Raw genomic sequence first — 18,367 nt, 5'->3', positions numbered from 1 at the left:
TTAAGGTTCCTTAATACATTTACTTTACTATGGTCCTAAAGTGTGTGCTTTTTGGGAAGCCGTTTGGTCAAAATGTATATTGATTTTTTCTTATAATATTCCATTTACCATCCATAATGTATTTTTAGGTACTATGTCGCCTGATTTTGATCAAGCTACTTCTAAATCACTTTTATTTAATCTATTTATTGCTGTAGATTTTAAGGTTATACTAACATGTTGGAAAGACAATTCTAAGCTATCCTTTTTACTCTGGTGGAATCTACTATGTGATGAACATAGAATTGCTTTGGTGCCTCATGCTTCAATTCATTTGCAAATTAAATCTGATTTATTATGGCTACCGTTTACCTCTTATCTGTCATCGTCTTCACCTCCTACTTAACTTTTCTCTAACTGTCCGATAATGTCTTTTTCCTTTCCCTCCTTTCTTTTCTTTCTCTTTTTGTTCTTTTTCTCCTATCTCTCGCTATATCCTTTATCTTCTCTCCCTCTCTCCTTCTTATAAAGATATTTTTCTTATATAATATGCTTTCTCATATTTTTACAGGAATTCAATATTCCAATACAAAGTTCAGTATTGTTTATTATTATGTGTTATTCATCAGTCAGTTTTTAGGAGTGTCAAAACAAATGTTATACAATATATTAACCTTACATTTTTTATTCACTTATTTACAGATGTTATTAATGTATACTTGTATGCTTGTTTCTTTATCTGAACGTAATATTATATTTGTATTCCTGTGTCATTTATCTTCAATAAAAATGACTTAACTAAAAAAAAACAGTATTTAGGGCCCCATTTCCATGCCTACTCTAAGACCCACGTCATTCTTGCTATGTCACTGCTTTGTGTAGTAAATGTACACTGGGAACGTTTTTATATAGAGTCCTTTGGAGATACACTGGCAAATGCTGCTGGCTCCAGCTCCGGCTAGAGTGACAGCTGCCCCCTGAAAGGATGATAGAGCCCCCCCCCCCAGAGGTTAGATAGTGACAGAGAGGGAGAGGAGGTGAGCAGATGGCTCCTCCTTGTAAACAAGTGCTAATTACAGAAAACAGCTCATGGAAAAATGGTCTGGCGCCCAGATGGAAAATCAGACTATTATTGTCCTCCAGTGCACATCTGTAGAGACAGTGCACTGTCACTGTGACCTGCGGTGACTCCAGGGCTGCAGCTGAAACATGTTCTGCCGATGACTCCATGTATGACATGCAACAGTTGAAGTGCAAAAATAAGGGAAACTGATCCTGAATGTAATGGGGCTCTGTAAGTGCGGAGGACAGGGATGTGACTTAAAAAGAACAAATTAATCTGTACCTATTTTGTTGCCCTTTAATCTACAGGTAACTGCATACAAAATATAATGCACGTCCCTTGAAGGAATAAACTCAGGTCTCTGATGCAAACAAAACGGAGCACTCAAGTAGGTCTTTGATTTGGCCCCGAGGAGACGAGTGAGTGCTCGTTGTGATCGCAGGGTTGGCTTCTCACAAAGCTTGGAGACCTGGGATCACGAGGATGTCTCTACTCAGACTAACACAGCTTGCTGAGCCTAGCGCTGTAGCTTCAACAATCTTGTAGTGACAGCATGGGTGCTGACATGCTTAAGAGAACTTCCAGCAAAACGGATGAAAGCTGTACTTTGGCTTTGGGACTCTGATAAGAGAAACACACTAGGAAAACCAGGAAATTGTATGCTACAACCAATAAAGGAAAAGTTAGTGGCAAGCCTACGATCAAATGAAAAGTAAGGGCATGATGTTAATACTTTTTAAAATTGATAATAAATACAATTGATTTGACAAGCGATGTGTAGGTAAAACCAAAAAAGTGGCTTAAACTAAGTTCAGAATCCAAGCAACTTATTCAAATATATTGCCATCCAGTATGCATTTAAATCTAAAACCTCATTAAACACAGCAGTGATCTATGTTTCTCTACAAAACCGCCTACCCTCCAGATGAATAGTCGGCATAACATTATCAAAATCTGCCTCATGAGGGACTTCAATTTGTAGGTTGAAACACACAAGAAGAAACCAGTGGCAAAACTATTCAACAAGGGTTTTCAGTTGAATGGTCATTTTATCCACAAAGCTTGCCAAGTAAACACAATAGTGAATTTACACACCTATGTGTGCAATTCCAACTTTGATCTGATAATTCTCTGATTTCCTTTCAATTCTATGACATGACATGTAAACCACACTTCCATACCACAGAACACGTATAGAGGGAAAGGTGACCAGACAAATTCAGATCTTTGTGGGACACAGCAATCTTCTTCTCAATTGACAGTGAGATTTTAATCTGAGGAACTCATAATAACCCATGGCCAAAAAACGTAAACTTTCTAGATAGGGAATCTAAACAAACCCAGAACACAGTGAGCTGTATGGTATGTTTTGCAACATATTAAAAAAAGCAAAACAGAACCAATCCATTAACATCTTATATGTTTAATTCCTATTTTCATGGACTCCTCTGCTGGACTACACGCCCATATAATCAAGAGAGGCTACATGGCTGATTCAGCGGTTTGTAACATTTTAACTTCCCACCTCCCCCTTCCCGCTAAATCACTTCGGGAATCTACAGACCACTGTCTAATCAATTTCTAAGCATCACCTAATAACCAAAAATACAACAAAAAGTATACATCAAACAGACACACATACAAATATTTCATAATTAATTCACAAACAAAAATATTTTAAAAATCGAAATTTAAATGGGATGATTGGAGCTTTTCAAAATGTAGTTTTACTTCTAAAAGACTATCATACCGCTTTGACTTTTTTTTCTGGCTTATCTTTCTGGGGTTATTCAGCCCCCGGACATTCCAGGACAGTAGATTCAATTGTGAGGGTTGCAAACTATCCATCAGTGTTATTAAGAACTGTCCCTGGAGCATGACCCCATCGAACATGGAGGCTGCGGTTGTTTACTATGACTGTAAATGGCACAATGTTAAAGAATTGGAAACAGTAGTTATGGAACCTAGTGGTGTCATGCAGATTAGGAAGCTTGTCAAAAAACAAACATTCCCCACCCTCCCCATCCCCACCCACTTTGGCATCCCAATCATACCAAAGCCATACCCATTCCAACATTAGTGGATGAGCAAGAACTTTGTTGGGGAGCTCCCTCATGGGGGGGGGGATCCGCCGAGTACACGCATCAACATCCACCTAGGCAGATGTGGTCAGGTATTATGTTAACTAGCTGGGTGCATATGCCAGTGCGAGGATAATATCAAATAACTGAGGAACATTATCTAATTGTTTGCCAGCGCCCCAGTCTGCAATGAACCTCTCATCGTGTGGTCAGAACATAGCAACAACACTATAACGCCCACATATCCCTAGGTCCTGTAACATGGAACCATAGTTTAACAGTACTGTCCAGACAGCAGGCAACGGTTTCAGTTCTGCCGGTTAATGGAAAAGTCTACCCATTAATAGGGTTATAAACCTGCCTGGTGTGCCACATATTCAGGGCTGTCCCACACACATGCATGTTATGATTTACCGCCATTGAATGTCTGTTCAGACCTGTTACCAGCCCATTCCCCGGTCTATGTAAAGGCCAGATAGCAGGGTACATTACATAATATCTGTTCAAAAACCTGGCACCAGGGGCATGTCGTGTGTCCAGCAAAAATGTTCCATATTGGCCGCCCCATGTCGAAACAGTCAGCATAAGGCACAAACTGCGTGTAACACATCTCAACTGAGCCAGAGCCATAAGCGTACTTTCGTCAGATTACCAGGCCATAGTTAAAAATGATCTAATCAGAGTCCTGATCCATTTCCTTACCGCCTTGTCTCTTTCTTCTGGTGAGTGTTTTTTTGATAAAATCCTGCGCAGCTTTCGGCGACTGTAGTATGGATACATGTCCCTCATAGGTCACCGGCAGTCTGGCCGGGTATAGCATTGCGTACTCAATTCCCATTTCCCTTAGCTTCTTTTTGGCAGGGTTAAACTCCCTTCGAGCTGTTTGTACCGCCATTGTGAAGTCCGGATAGAATGCTAGATCATTGCCTTGGTAATTGATTTTTTGTTTTTCCCGGGCAAGTCTCAGAATGGTCCCTGTAGTTTAGAATCTTGGCAAATATGGCCCGTGGCGGGGCACCCGGCGGAGGCTTGGGTGCCAACGATCTGTGAGCGCATTCAAAGATCAGTACTGGAGAGAAGTTGTCAGCTCCAAATATATCACGTAACATATTTTCCACATAGTTTTCCAGTCTTCCTGTGTTTGTACTCTCTGGAATACCTGCTATGCGAACGTCACTGCGTCGCGATCCTGCCTCCAAATCTTCGCATTGCTTTGGATCACTTCCAGAACCTTCTCCATGCCAGTACACTTGCGCGATGTGCTGTGGGCTTCATCCTCCACTGCGGATATCCGTTCCTCAGCTGCATCAAGCTGTTCGCCTTGCTTGTCCAATTTACACTATAGGCTGTCCACCTGCTGGGTGAGGGAATCCAGCTTCCTGTTAATGGCCTGAAGGCTTTGCTGTATGGACTGCAAGGCCGCCTCCATGACTGTGCTGGTGGTCTGCTCCGTATCTATTTCAGTATCCGAGTGTGCAGTTGCCCCCTTCTGATTGCGCCTAGTGTCTTATGACAACTTTGTCTGTTGTTTGTCTGGCTTAACCATATCGTTGGAATGAAAGAACTAACTAGAGGGTGCAGGACGTGCTGTATTTTCAGACACCGTTCTGTTGGGTCGTCATGGTGACAGTTAACTCAGTTTGTGTGGCCCAGCGCCCCAGCTCGCACACCATTAGCCACCGCAATAGCTATGTTTCACCGTGCAGTCTTAGTTCCCTCAGCACCCCAATATTGTTGCACGGAAAGTGGAACTTGTGCAACTGTGATCAACTTTCTAATAGTGCTGATGAGTAGTGGAAATCTCCCTTACATGCACTGCCCTTAACAAAGTGCAGTGTATCGGTTTCCCATCACGAAGGAGCCTCAGAGAGCAGGTCGGCTTCTACTTGCAAATAATGGGAAGTGACATCCAGTCATATCAAAATGAGCACAATTGACATAAGGCACCAACGCTGCTGTCTTTCCTGGAGCGCGTCTACAGGGCAGAGCACATGGTCTCACCAAGTATGCAAGGATCGCAATAAATGACAAATGACACCCAAAGCGGGAAAAACGCTAATCTGAGGTGTCCAAGCCTGACCTACAGAGTATGAAGCGCGCTGGTTTAAGCAAGCAAGGCGGCAGCTGGGACCCTCACCAAAAATCTGTGTCAGAAGGGCCATGGACTGGTATAGTTGCTGGCTTAGATAACGGTTATACATCAGATCAGACCTGTGTGGTTATACGCACTCATTCCCATTCTTATGCGCCGGCAGCGCATTCAGATCTTGAGCCCGCCATTTTGCTCAATCTGCAGGTACCGAGCTGGGAGCGGTGTTACAGCAGCATAACGGAGATCGAAAACTGCGAACCTCAGCACAGCTGCACGCGCCCAGTTCAATACATCTGCAGCAGTCAGTGTACTTGCCCGCCACCTCCGGCGATGTAGCTGCACCGGACCTAGCCGCACAAGTCCCGCAGTTAGTTCCCAACTCCTGCCGCCATCTTAGGATCGCCGATCACAGCTCCCTCCGCACCGCAATCCAGGTCCGTTTCTCGGTGTATATATCGCTTCGTTTAGGGAGTCGGTGTCCTCCGCCCAGCGCACAGCCGCTCTGACACATCATGCAGCACTTTTTAGCAGGATTAGGCACCCATAAGAGCATATAAATGCCTGATTCTGTTCTTGACCGGCGTAGCAGCTTCAGAGAGCAGCAATCTCGCAGCACACCCTCTAGCGCCCCCCTTACCTCTTTGTCTTTTTGCCTCATACTGTATGTTCCCTTGTTGTCGGTGCACACCACTGCTTCAATTGGGACCACCAAGTGTCCATAATAGATTCGATTTGCAGTGCTTTTGCTGCTCCCACAAATCAAGATAAGGATACAAACATACTGTTTAACTTTTCGTTTTACATTTCTTAACCCTTTAAGGAGCCTTTTAAAATGCTCAGTTTTGCTTTTATGTGAATAAATTCTTTATTATCAATCAAAAACAGGGGGAGAAGGAGGATTGGGCTAGTTTCACCCTCCTATGTGTTCAAAGTGTAGCAAAAAGGATCCTTAGATGACGGATCAAAAGAACCTAGCCAAGGACATAGGGGTGGTTCACCATTCACAAATCAACCTCTGTGAGCCGAAAAGAAAGATTTCTGTTTTGAGTCCCCTCACTCACCCAGGGTTGCCCCTAGGTGACATGCTTCATAGGTTTCCAGTCTTCCTGTGTTTGTACTTTCTGGAACACCTGCTATGTGGACATTACTGCATCGCGATCTTGCCTGCAAATCTTCGGCCTTGTGTTGGATCACTTCCAGAACCTTCTCCATGCCAGTACACTTGCGCCACGTGCTGTGGGCTTCATCCTCCATTGCGGATATACGTTCCTCAGCTGGATCAAGCCATTCGCCTTGCTTGTCCAAATTACACGATATGCTGTCCACCCACTGGGCGAGGGAATCCAGCTTCCCGTTAATGGCCTGAAGGCTTTGCTGTATGGCCTGGAGGGCCATCTCCATGACTGTGCTGGTGGTCTGCTCCTCATCTATTTCAGTATCTGAGTGTGCAGTCGCCCCCTTCTGATTGCGCCCAGTGTCGAATGTCAACTTTGTCTGTTGTTTGTCTGGCTTACCCATATCGTTGGAATGAAAGAACTAACTAGAGGCTGCAGGACGTTCTGTATTTTCAGACACCGTTCTGTTGGATTGCTGTGGTAACAGTTAACTCAGTTCGTGTGGCCCGGCGCCCAGCTCGCACACCATGAGCCACCGCAATGGCTATGTTTCACCGTGCAGTCTTAGTTCACTCAGCACCCCAATATTGTTAAACGGAAAGTGAAACTTGTGCAACTGTGATTAACTTTCTGAAAGGGCTGATGAGTAGTGGACATCTCCCGTACATGCGCTGCCATTAACAAAGTGCAGTGTATCGGTTTCCCATCACGAAGGAGCCTCAGAGCGCAGGTCGGCTTCTACTTGCAAATAATGGGAAGTGGCTAACTTTTAGGATAGAAACGTAATGTTTAACTTTTAGTTTTACATTTCTTCACCCTTTAAGGAGCATTTTAAAATGCTCAGTTTTGCTTTTACATGTATATATTCTTTATTATCAATCAAAAACAGGGGGAGAAGGAGGATTGGGCTATGTGTTCAAAGTGTAGCAAAAAGGATCTGTGGATGACGGATCAAAAGAACCTAGCCAAGGACATAAGGGTGGTGGTAACAAGACAAAATATCGAATTCAAAATATAGAATTACCAAAATATCGAAGTCAAAATATCAAATGGTTTTTTATTTGTTCTGACTGCCAATGCATGTTTTGCTTTTCGTATATTTCGTTTGTACTGAGAGTTTGCCCCTAATTAGCATGTGTGCTGAGTTTGTGGTAAGCAATGATAGGTGATTTTGTACAGTGCTTGCAATGGTAATATAAACGTACAGGTTCCCACTATCATAGAACACTTGTTTTCTTCATGAATGTTCTGGTACTCTCCCATTAACAGTATTGCTGGTACATTTCCTTTCACATTAGATAAGTACAGTACTCAGTAACTGCCCATTTAATGCACGCTTGTCTTTCATCCCTACTAAGGAGTGAAAGTAGAAATCTTTGACAAACAGAACTATATGAACATATCTCTTTGAAAACAATGCCTTTTAGTATTTTTCACAAAGAATATTTTTGTTATTTTGGGCAGGTGTTGTATACATCATTAATTTAGTAGTTAGCATGGAAATCCCATACTTACACGTCTGAGTAACGAGGAGTCTGGTACTGCAACAAACTCATATATTCCGAAGTCATCCACAGCATCTTCGTGGCCTAAAGTACACATAACATTAAACCATGAGTTAAGTTTATGACATACACAGTGTGAATGTTTCCTTAGCTGTTTTCAAGATAATCACTAAACAATCAGTATCGACCTGTTGGAAGAGGAGAAATTACCTACAGTGGAGCCTAGCACAAATAGTAGAACAAGAAGGCAAAGAAAGCAAAATAGGACTTGAAAGGTGTGGTATACGGAACAGGGAAGGCAGGGACTGAAATATGAGGAGGAGACCTTTCAGGTCAGACAAAGATAGTTGACCAGTCTGAATTGTGACACTGTTGCTTCCGGGCTATTTAGGAAGCAGCAAGAGCGGCAACTGCTTTGGTGTTATGGTGCCTGTGTGATTATACTGTTCAATTTACCAGTACATGCCCTGCACCTTTGTTTTCTTCAGTGCCCCCAGAACCGACCACAAGGTACAGTTTACTAATTTCCCTGGCTGCACCTCTGGGGTAGGCAAAGGAGCTCTGCATAATGAAATGTAGAGAGGGGCACTGTGGGAGTGATTGCTGTGTGACACAGGAACTACTGTCAAAGTTGATAGGGTTATCCCTGGAAAATTGCTCCCTACTGGTTAGCAAGGACCCTGGAGTCACCCTCACCCACAGGCTAGTGTGAAGCATAAATATAGCGCCCCTCGGTACCTTCTGCAGAGGAGAACCCTAAGGACTGGACTTATTCCCACTCGTATCTGGGACAAAGAAGTGTACTCCAAGGGTCAGCTGTCTGACCTCTGTTTAAATTACAGGGACACAAAAGCTCCAAGAAGACCACTTTCCTACAAGAGCTCAGCTGACCAGTTTCAGTTGTATCTCCTTGGACCCTGCTGATGGCTTCTGTTAGAGTGAGTCATGACCATCAAGTGCTGTTCCTGAAACCTGGAACACTTAACTGGTGTTTGAGTTTACTCCTCTTAAACAAACTTCAAAAGTTGAGTCTTAAAACCTTTTTGCCGGGATGTGGCTGGCTGCCGTGGAAGATGGTCGCTGCCTAGAATAGCTCTGTCTCATCCCGAGTCCTCCCCGTAAAAATCTGTCTCAAAATCCGCAGGTGTGTAACAAAAAGGTGTGGGGGAGTGATCGGAACCGCATGAGTATGACCAGTACTGACCCCGCGTTGACAACGGTGCATTGAAAGCGGGCTTGCACGATGACCTGAGACTGGGGCCTTAAGTGACGGCGAGCTCTGGAAGACGCGTCACCTAATCGCTCAGCGTCGCACCGCATTGACTATGCAGGGAAGTGGCACAAGGAACACAAAGCATGGTGGAAGGTTGTGCAAGCGGCTGACGGCCTGGACCGCCTGGAAGTGACGCGGCCTCAGCAACACCCCAAAGGAAGTGGCTGGATTGTTTCACAGAGGCTTGACTTCCCCCGGGGGCCGAACTAATTAAACTGGTGCTGGCCGCAGCAGTTTGGGAGGCCTGACTATGGTGTGGGACAGCCTGGTGTCCCAGAACCCAATGGTGAGGAGTGTCTGGTGGCCTCCCGGGAACCGGCCTGAAAGACAGGGGAAACCATGGCCTCACTCAGCAACAGACACATTGCGAGGGACCTCGCACGGCGGTGCCCACTCACCACTTTACGGTAGGTTGCTGGACCCTGTGGCGTAGAGGCTTTGAGTTTGGACCCCTCCCCTCCCCTGAAGACTGGTACAGAAATGGAACAGGATCGCCGATGGGGGCAAGGAGGATCAGGAAAGGAGACAGACATCAAGAGCAAAGTCTGCTCCTCGCAAAGACAGCCTGCCTGAATGTGGGGCCCCCAATGAGACAGTGTGGCTGTAACAAAATCGCAGGCCGCCCTTGAAAATAAGTCAAGAAGCATTGCCAGACAGAGTTGAAGGGGACCCAGCCACAGTGACTATTAGCGGGACAATTTATAAATAGAACAATTCCTCAGACGCCATACAGTACAGTGCAACAACCGTAGGGAATTGGCATCCCCCCTTCAGTGGTGATTGGTGGAGTGGCGGGTGAGAAGACCGGCCACCTGGCGTAGGGATTTTCCCATCTCCTGCCATCAGGTGGAGCCTCTGCATCAATAGATCAAACAAAATCCTTGGGTCTGAAAAGAAAAGAAGAGAGAACACACGAAGGAAGGCACTGACAATATCACACAGACCTAACTGTGGGATAATCCCTTTTAGGACAAAATCCCTCACCCACCAAAGGTGGCATGCTTCATCATTTGGGATTCTCCTCTCAGAGGAAACCTAGTTCCTCTGAGGGCTACAACCCCCTCTCTGAGAGGGAGGAGCACAGGGAGGTTTTGATATCTACTCTACACTGATTTCCTAAATCCACCAAATGTGAGACAGAATGTGAGTGAGGGTGAAGCGCAAAAGAAAAGGTATTGAGAAGGGAGTGATGTTGAAACTAGCTAGAGAACACACCCCATACTTTATTCATATGCTCCCACAGCCAGGATTAATAATAGTGCACCTGCGGAATGGATTTAAACCGCGTGTGTCAGACGGAATAGTGTGGTCAACATGTTTCTTCCGTAACGACACATAGAATGTCAAGGCTTTAGTCAGGACCTCAAAGATGCTGCTGCTAAGTGATATGTACATGCAAAAGAAAAAATCCAATACGGAACTAATGGAATTTCAGGTTCCTGTCCTCAGTAAGGTGACTGTACTCATAATGACTGGGTAAAATGATTCTCCTCAACCTGGCTACAGCTCAGGAAAGGTCGCACCGCTCTGTCCATCGGTACCCCAACACGGTGTAGAGCTCTGCATCAACAGCTCGACGTGGGAAAACCGAGAGGCTGCGTGGGGTAGTTTGCCTCATAGGCTGGCGGCGGTGACTACTACCTAGCATCCGCCTCAGACTGCACTGGACAGCTTTGGGCCCAAGATGAGAGGGGGGAGTGGCCCACGTAATATGCATCAAATAAAGTTGGACAAGTTTACCTGGGCCTAAGAAGAGTCAGAAGAGACAGACCCAGCGACCACGCAGGCGGAATACTGCGTGGCGGCTGAGGCAAAAAAGGTTACGCTACAAGATATAATGGCCAACCTGAAGAGGGTGCATACGTCCTTAGACAGGCGCATTGGCTCCGTCGTTGTAGAAATTGTGCTGGTCCGCACAGACCTCAAAAACATGAACACAAGAGTGAACGGAGGTAGAAACCACCACAGTAGCCCTACGCAATGACTCTGAAACTCTGAAATGCCAAGTGCAACAACTACAAATCGAAAGTAGGGCGATGGCCTCGAAGTTAGAGGAATATGAAGGCCACTCAAGACGCAGCAACGTCAGAATCATTGGGGTTCCCGAACGAGCAGAAGGCCCAGCAAATGATCTATTCCTGAAAGACTTTTTCCAGAACCACTTGCAACCTAGAGGGCTGTTGCAATACTTTTCTGTGAAAAGAGCCCATCGAGCTCCGGGCAGCAGACCTAGGCAGGGGGCACCCCAAGGCCTATCCTGGCACGCATCTTCAAATTCCGGGACTGGGACTTAATCCTGCAGACGGCTCGGACATCCCTGCCATTGCGCTTCAAGCACAGTACAGTAACCTTCTGCCTGTACTACACTGCAGCAGTTACAAATGAAAGATGCAGCTTTCTCGACATAAAGAAAGAACTGAGAACCTGAGAGCTCAAATTCTCCATGCTATTCGCCGCAAAGCTGATAGTCGAAGCAGAGGGGAACGCATGGTTTTTCACGACGCCAGAGGAGGCCCAGGAGTGGCTTGAAGGCTGGTGTCAGGTCACGAGCCACGGACGACCCGGGAAGAAGCAAAACAAGCACCAGTTGATGGCTTGTAATGGGGGACAAGATGAGACAGCATTTGCGACCGCAGCAGAAGGAACAGGAAACTCAAAATGACTAACATTAGCCATCGCAACTGAGCTGGAATTATGTCGCCCTGGGATGCTTAAGAGAACTGTTTCAGACTTGTAGATTGAGTTGCGAGTTCTGATCATTTGTTCATCTGTTCACCTATGAGTATTGATCGAGACTTACTAATTATCGCCAAAAAGGTACCTTTTTCATACTCAGGGATGAACTTGGAAGGGTATCGGATATGCTCCCCCCACAGAGGTTTTGGGGCTGGTGTAGTTTCATTTGTTAAGCATTGGCCAAGACACGGCTTGACAGATATTACATGGCAGTCCAACCTCAGTATCTGACCAATTTAATTCCACCAGTAGACCTTAATGACCCAAGTGTCCAACCCGGGTGATCAGGTTGTTCCCACACCTGTCTCGCACCCTCCGAGCAGCCCCCACTTAAGGCTTCTTTCATGGAATCTGAATGGTCTGATGGATAAAGTACAGAGAGGACTTGTGCTACAGTACCTCAAATGTCAGGCACCAGCGGTGGTCCTCCTCCAGGAGACGCACCTGGTGGGAACAACATGTAAAGCCCTAGAAAGGTGGGGTTTCAAACTAGCGGTACACTCAGGTTCCGCATCATGCTCAAGAGGGGTAGGGATCCTGATTAAAAAACAATGTCCATGTATTATCCAACAGACGTGGACGGATGACCAGGGATGTTTTGCAGTAGGAACAGAACAGGAGGAAGCGCCGCAATTTAACATTGTCGCTGTATATATCCCACCAGCGTTGCACTAGATTGCCCTTCCGGCACTGAGCTCATTTCGCCTCAAGCTTCTGGAAGGTGAGTTAATAGTGGGAGGCGACTTCAATACCACTTGGAATGATCTAGTAGACCGCATGCCCCCTAGGCAACAACACCGATCAACATCCCGTCTACCTGACCTGTTAGAGACACTGGGCTTCGTAGATGTCTGGCGGTTTCATTCCCAGCAGGCACGGCAGCATGCATTTCACGCTGGCGCCCATAACAGCATCTCCAGAATTGATTAAATACTCACTCTAGCAGACACAGTCAGGAAATTCACTGAGATCCGTTATTTAGCGAGGGGCATACCAGATCACTCTGCCAATCTTCGCAAAATACATGTTGCGTAGCCTGACCCAACACTGCATATACCCCATTTACCCTGGCTAAATTAAAAACCCTAGGATCTGGAAAGGCCTCACATATGCCCCCACACAGTATTTCGAAGATAACAAACATTCTGTCTCATCCTGTGGGAGGCCTATAAGCCAGTCATTAGGGGACAGGTAATTTACCTCATTGAGGGCCACAAAAAAGAAAAGGTCAAGATCATCGAGGCCCTAGAACAGGAAGTCAGTGACCTGGAAACAGCACATTCCCATGACCCTTCGGAAGCCAATACAGCATGTTTAAATGTGAAAAAACAAGAATACAGAGAACACATGTGGGAAGACGCCAGGACTAAGTTAGCATCCACTCGCCATAAAATCTACGAGGCAGGGGACAAAGCTGGCAAACTTCTCGCCTGGTTGGATAGGCGAAAACATGCAGACAGATGGGTAACCGGACTCCAACTTGATTCGGGAGAGACCATTACAGACTCAGAGCTCATAGTGGGCATGTTTGCGCAATATTATCAGAGGGTGAACGCCCGGTGGCCACGATGTTGCTTGATGAAGCCGCTGGCCTTCTGAGGCATATCCACATCACAGTACTTACGGCAGAGGAAGCCCAAATACTTGAAATGGAGCTCACACCAGAGGAGATAGTAATAGCCATAGGCAATATACAATCAGGGAATGCCCTAGGGCCTAACGGCATTCCTACTGAATTATTTTAAAAAATCAGCCACACGATTGGAGCCAAACTTGCAAAAGATGTACATAGACAGTCTAGTAGTGGGAGAACTCCCAGAGACCAGCACATGACAACAATTGTGGCCATTCGCAAACCAGGAAAGCTGGCCAATGAATGTCCCTCTTATCTCATTGCTTAATGCAGAAGCTAAAATCCTGACCAAGGTACTGGCAAATAGATTGTCACCCCCAACTCGCGAAACTGGTGCACCCAGAATATTCTGGCTTTCTGCCAAATAGAAACACGGCGCTTAACTTTCATCTCTTACTTCCCGGAAGATGCCAATATCCTGTCACTTGACGCCTGCATGGCCTAGGATACGACTGAATGGCCATTTGTTTTTGCAGTCCTTGAACACATGGGAATAGGTCCCAAAGTTAGATCCTGGAAAAAGCGGCTTTACACGAAGCCACTAGCTCAGGTGGTGGCCAATGACAGGCTCTCTGATACATTCCTGCTAGGCAGAGGTATAAGACAGTGTTGGCCAATGTCCCGCTCCTCGTTGCCCTGGTGCTGGAACCATTGGCGGCCTGGATTCAAAGCGACCCTGTTATTCGCAAGCTTAAATGGACCACGGTCTGGGAAGACCGAATATCCCTATATGCGGCTTCCCCGAGGGCCTCCCTAGTTAGACTACTGGGCATCTTTGAAATCTATGGGGAATACTCAGGATATACTATTAATTGGAACAAATCCACACAATATGTCCTGAGTTGCCCCCCTCCAGTGCTACTTTGAGGCTGCAAAGTCAAGGTGGCAGAGGATGGCTCTGGATCTTTATAATGGACAGCCAAGAAGACTTCATGAGCAAGAACCTCCCAGAACCCCTCATAAGACTACGCAGGGATGCTAAACACTGGCAGTCCCTCTTCCTAACACTACTAGGATGAGCTCCATTTTTCAAAATGATGGCGTTGCCTAGATTTCTCTATGCCCTGCAAAATACTCCATTTCCAGATTTCCCAGCATATTTTAGGGCAATAGAGTCAGAAATACGCAACCTCCTATGGGAGGAAAAACCGGCCCGGATAGTAATGGACAAATTGGCCAGAGAGTGGTATGATGGAGGTATTGGGCTTCCCAACATACAGATGTACTATTGGGCTGCCCAACTAGCTGTCCTCAACCAGTGGATTTATTCTCCCCAGATGGACCCCGCATTCTGTATGGACCGATTTGTTTTGGGGGAAGGAGGGGTCCTGAGGACGTTCTACAACAAGACTCTGGGGAGAAATATCACAGGACCCACTGCACACACAGTCCATATATGGCATACCACCAGAAAGAAGCTGGGTTGGGCTAATACGACAACGCAGTTCACACCACTTTGGGAGACTTGGAGGCTGGGCTGGCTGAGCAATTGTGAAGGGTTCAAACAATGGGATCTAAGGGTTGGCAACCTCTGGAACAAGGGGAAAGTTATTCCATTTGAAAATTTCTACGAGAAGTACGAAATGGCACCAACAGAAAAATTCAGGTATCTCCAAATTCGGCATGTACTGATGGCCACCATCCCGCTGAAGACTGCCCTCCCAGAGGCTTTGCCCCTGGAGGACAGTCTTCGTACGGCTCGAATTGATCGAAGGGCCATCTCCTTGACGTATCAAAAATGAATTAACAACCTCCTAAACCCCAGAGTAAGTCTCAGTGAGAAGTGGCAGGCAAATGTGGGGGAACTAGACGACGCAGACTGGCCGGAGGCACTAGAATCTCCAAAGGTGGTGGCAATACCGCCAGACTGAGACTGTTGCAGCTCAAAGTGCTCCACAGGATGTACCTTTCCAGGCCAACTTTAACCAAGATGGGGAGACCTAACGACCAACTCTGTCTCCACCAATTTGGGGCTTTAGGAGCATTCTTTCACACAATATGGGACTGTCCTGATATTCAAGTATACTGGGAAGCGATCATGAATACAACAATAAGAGTCAGTGGTGCTCTGGTGCCACTAAATGTTGTATTTTAAACATATGGGAAGCCACTGACCTCAATCATGAGTCTTAAGACTGGGCAACTCTAGGCATGGCAATAGCTAAACGTAATATCGCCTGACACAAGGGAATTCAAACTGTGCCAACACACACAGACTGGTGTAACAATATGGACTGGGTCATGCTGGCCTGAAAAGGCAGTACATATCAACAGGGGCTGCCCCAAGAAATGGAAACAGATATGGGGAGGGTGGAAAAAATTCTGGTGACATATCTGTACATTGTCAAAGGGGAGTCCCAGATTGGAAAATAGCTGAATGATGAACTGTGGGCGGTGTGGGAGGGTGGCTGTGGGTGACGTGAACTTCAAAATGAACAATCAAGTTGGAAAAGGGAATGTAATGTCGATGGTCAGCAGGGACTGTATGTACAATTGTATGTCAATTGCTCTCAAGTGGTATACCTAATAAACAGAAATTTTAAAAAAATGAAACTTTTTGACAACTTTTTGCTTATAGAAGCCACAGTCATCAACATTGAATCGAAAGCTGGCCTCAACCTGTTGAAGGAGATCTGACTTCCATAACATTTTCTAAATCTGACAGTAACTTTTTGACTAGGACCAACCTAGTTCTTATCGCGCTCCATCGCAGTTGGCCTAAAACCTTTTCCCTTATCCTAATCTAACGTAAAAAGAGTTGCCTCCAGGTGGTGCATTGCACTTTCTGGTGCCATTTTTATGTAAACCAAATCTCGGACTCCCCTTTTCTGTCTTTTTGGTGTAATTTTGTTAATTAAAATACGGTCGCTATATTTTTATATTTTGGAGTGGTATTTTTATTCAGTTATGTTTTTAACAGTTTTGGTACTTCTTAATACACATTTTCTTAAATTAACCCTGTCAGGTCTGTGCCATAGCTATCAGGGACTGAACTGAGGTTTAAATTACTTAAACCTTTACTAGACCTAACAAGAATAGTGACATTATTACTTGTGATGAGCTACCGCCCACCCCAATGAATAATCCACTTTCGCCCAAGGACTGAAAAGGCTTTTTGACAGGTTTCACACGGTGGTGCCCCAAGTTGACTAGGGTGGTTTGACTCTGTATTGACGATTGCTTTAGCATACACACTGAAAAACCTGCACTATCATCACAGAGAAACAGTGTGTATCACTCCAGGCAGCTAACTTAACCCAGTGGATAACTGACAGAATATTGGAACCAAAATTATTGCATGGACAGAATACTGTCACAAAAATATCGAGAACCAAAATATCGAGAAGGTAAGTGAGTATAAATGTAATTTCTTAACTCCACATCTACATACCTTTAAGATTTATATATATATATATATATATATATATATATATATATATATATATATATATATATATATATACATATATATATATATATTTATATATATATATATATATATATATATATTCTTGAAAATGTAGTACCATTCATGCTCTTAGACATTGAAAAACACAGCAGGCAGGATTCTGTGTAGCAAAATTGGGGGTTTCTTTAGGTCATAAAGCCGTCGTGACGCGTTTCGCCACCGTAGTGGCTTGTTCACACAGCGTTCATTGACACAGCCTCCACCTTACATGCCCCTATTGCGTAAACATGGAGAAAGGACTATCGGTAAACAGTATCTACTATTGCGCGCCATTTTGGAATGGTAAAACAGTGCTCTGATCTCATTACATGTATGTATTGGCAGCGCTAGTCACATCGTGTTCATTGTTAATGCGATAAAGTTTTCATCAAGCATACTAAATGATTTTTATAATTGCATCAATTCACATAGTGTGGTTGTTTGTCTAATAATAATAGACCACAAATTGTTTGAAAAAAGGGGAAGTTGACACTTCATCAAACATATATCATATTACCCTTGTTAGTGGGTGAAGATACGAAGAAATCTGACTTGATAGAAAATAATATACTGCCCCTCCTTAGTGGGTGTAATTTAAATAACAATGTACATCGTAATTCATAAGGTCAAAATTTCGAATGATACCTATGCCTTGCTGTGTATTCCCCCCTGTGTGTCATACTCAAAATTTGTAAATACAAAAGTAAGTAACAAAAATAAATTAAAGTCCAAAGTGCAAATGTATTCTTATCTGTGATATATGAGTGTGACAGAGGATGGTCTGAAGAAAAGGGTAGAGATTCAGCTGCCATCAGCTCCAAACGGAAAGGAAAGGAAGGGAACCGGTTTTCTATCAAGTCGGATTTCTGGAAAGGGGCGACCACTCGGTCCCCCCGAATGTATGGTAGGGGGCCCGGATCCCCCCGGGAAACCATTTTGGGCGGGGGGCGTGTCTCGGCTGGTATGCCCGAAGCGGCGTAGCCGGGGCGCGCCTTTTCCCGCCCAAGAAGGGTTGTCCTAGACACCTACACCGTTGGCCACGCCCCGTAGGCGTACCGGAGGAGGGTACACGCCCTCCCGAAGAGGAATAAAAGGAGCAACAATCCGAAGAAGCATCCTCTTGTTCCTGTGCTTGGAAGCTGCACCCTCTCGTTGCACGTGAGCCCTCGACGGAACAAGGAGCAATTTTGAGAACTTGTAATTTTTGTTCTTCTCTTTCAGTGTCTCCCACCTTTGGATCCAGGACCTCGTTGCGCAGCAAGGACCGAATATCCCACAACGATGCCTGGCAAGAGGCCCGGAAAGAAGGCAGGGACTGAACAGATGCTTCGCATGTTGATGAAGGATATGGCGGGCATGAAAAAACGGATGGCGGCAATGAATAATACGGGCAAACCGAAGAAGGTCATCGGGCCAGCATTGCCGGGAGTAGTCCCCGCGGG

The 18,367-nt window shown here is 45.3% G+C and overlaps 1 protein-coding gene across 1 annotated transcript in view; it reads right to left on the bottom strand.

The window, feature by feature from the left end:
* HEPACAM2 (HEPACAM family member 2) overlaps positions 1–18,367 on the bottom strand; it is a 508,644-nt gene that overhangs the window by 121,444 nt on the left and 368,833 nt on the right. The window contains exon 8 of the mRNA XM_086941874.1: positions 7,846–7,919. Coding sequence (XP_086798000.1) covers positions 7,846–7,919 — 74 coding nt within the window. The remainder of the gene's footprint in view (positions 1–7,845; positions 7,920–18,367) is intronic.

The sequence above is a fragment of the Lissotriton vulgaris genome, chromosome 10 (genome assembly GCF_964263255.1).
Source record: "Lissotriton vulgaris chromosome 10, aLisVul1.2, whole genome shotgun sequence".
NCBI lineage: Eukaryota > Metazoa > Chordata > Amphibia > Caudata > Salamandridae > Lissotriton > Lissotriton vulgaris.
The sequence above is the reverse complement of the archived record's forward strand: the minus strand, read 5'-3'. Positions and strand labels throughout refer to the sequence as shown.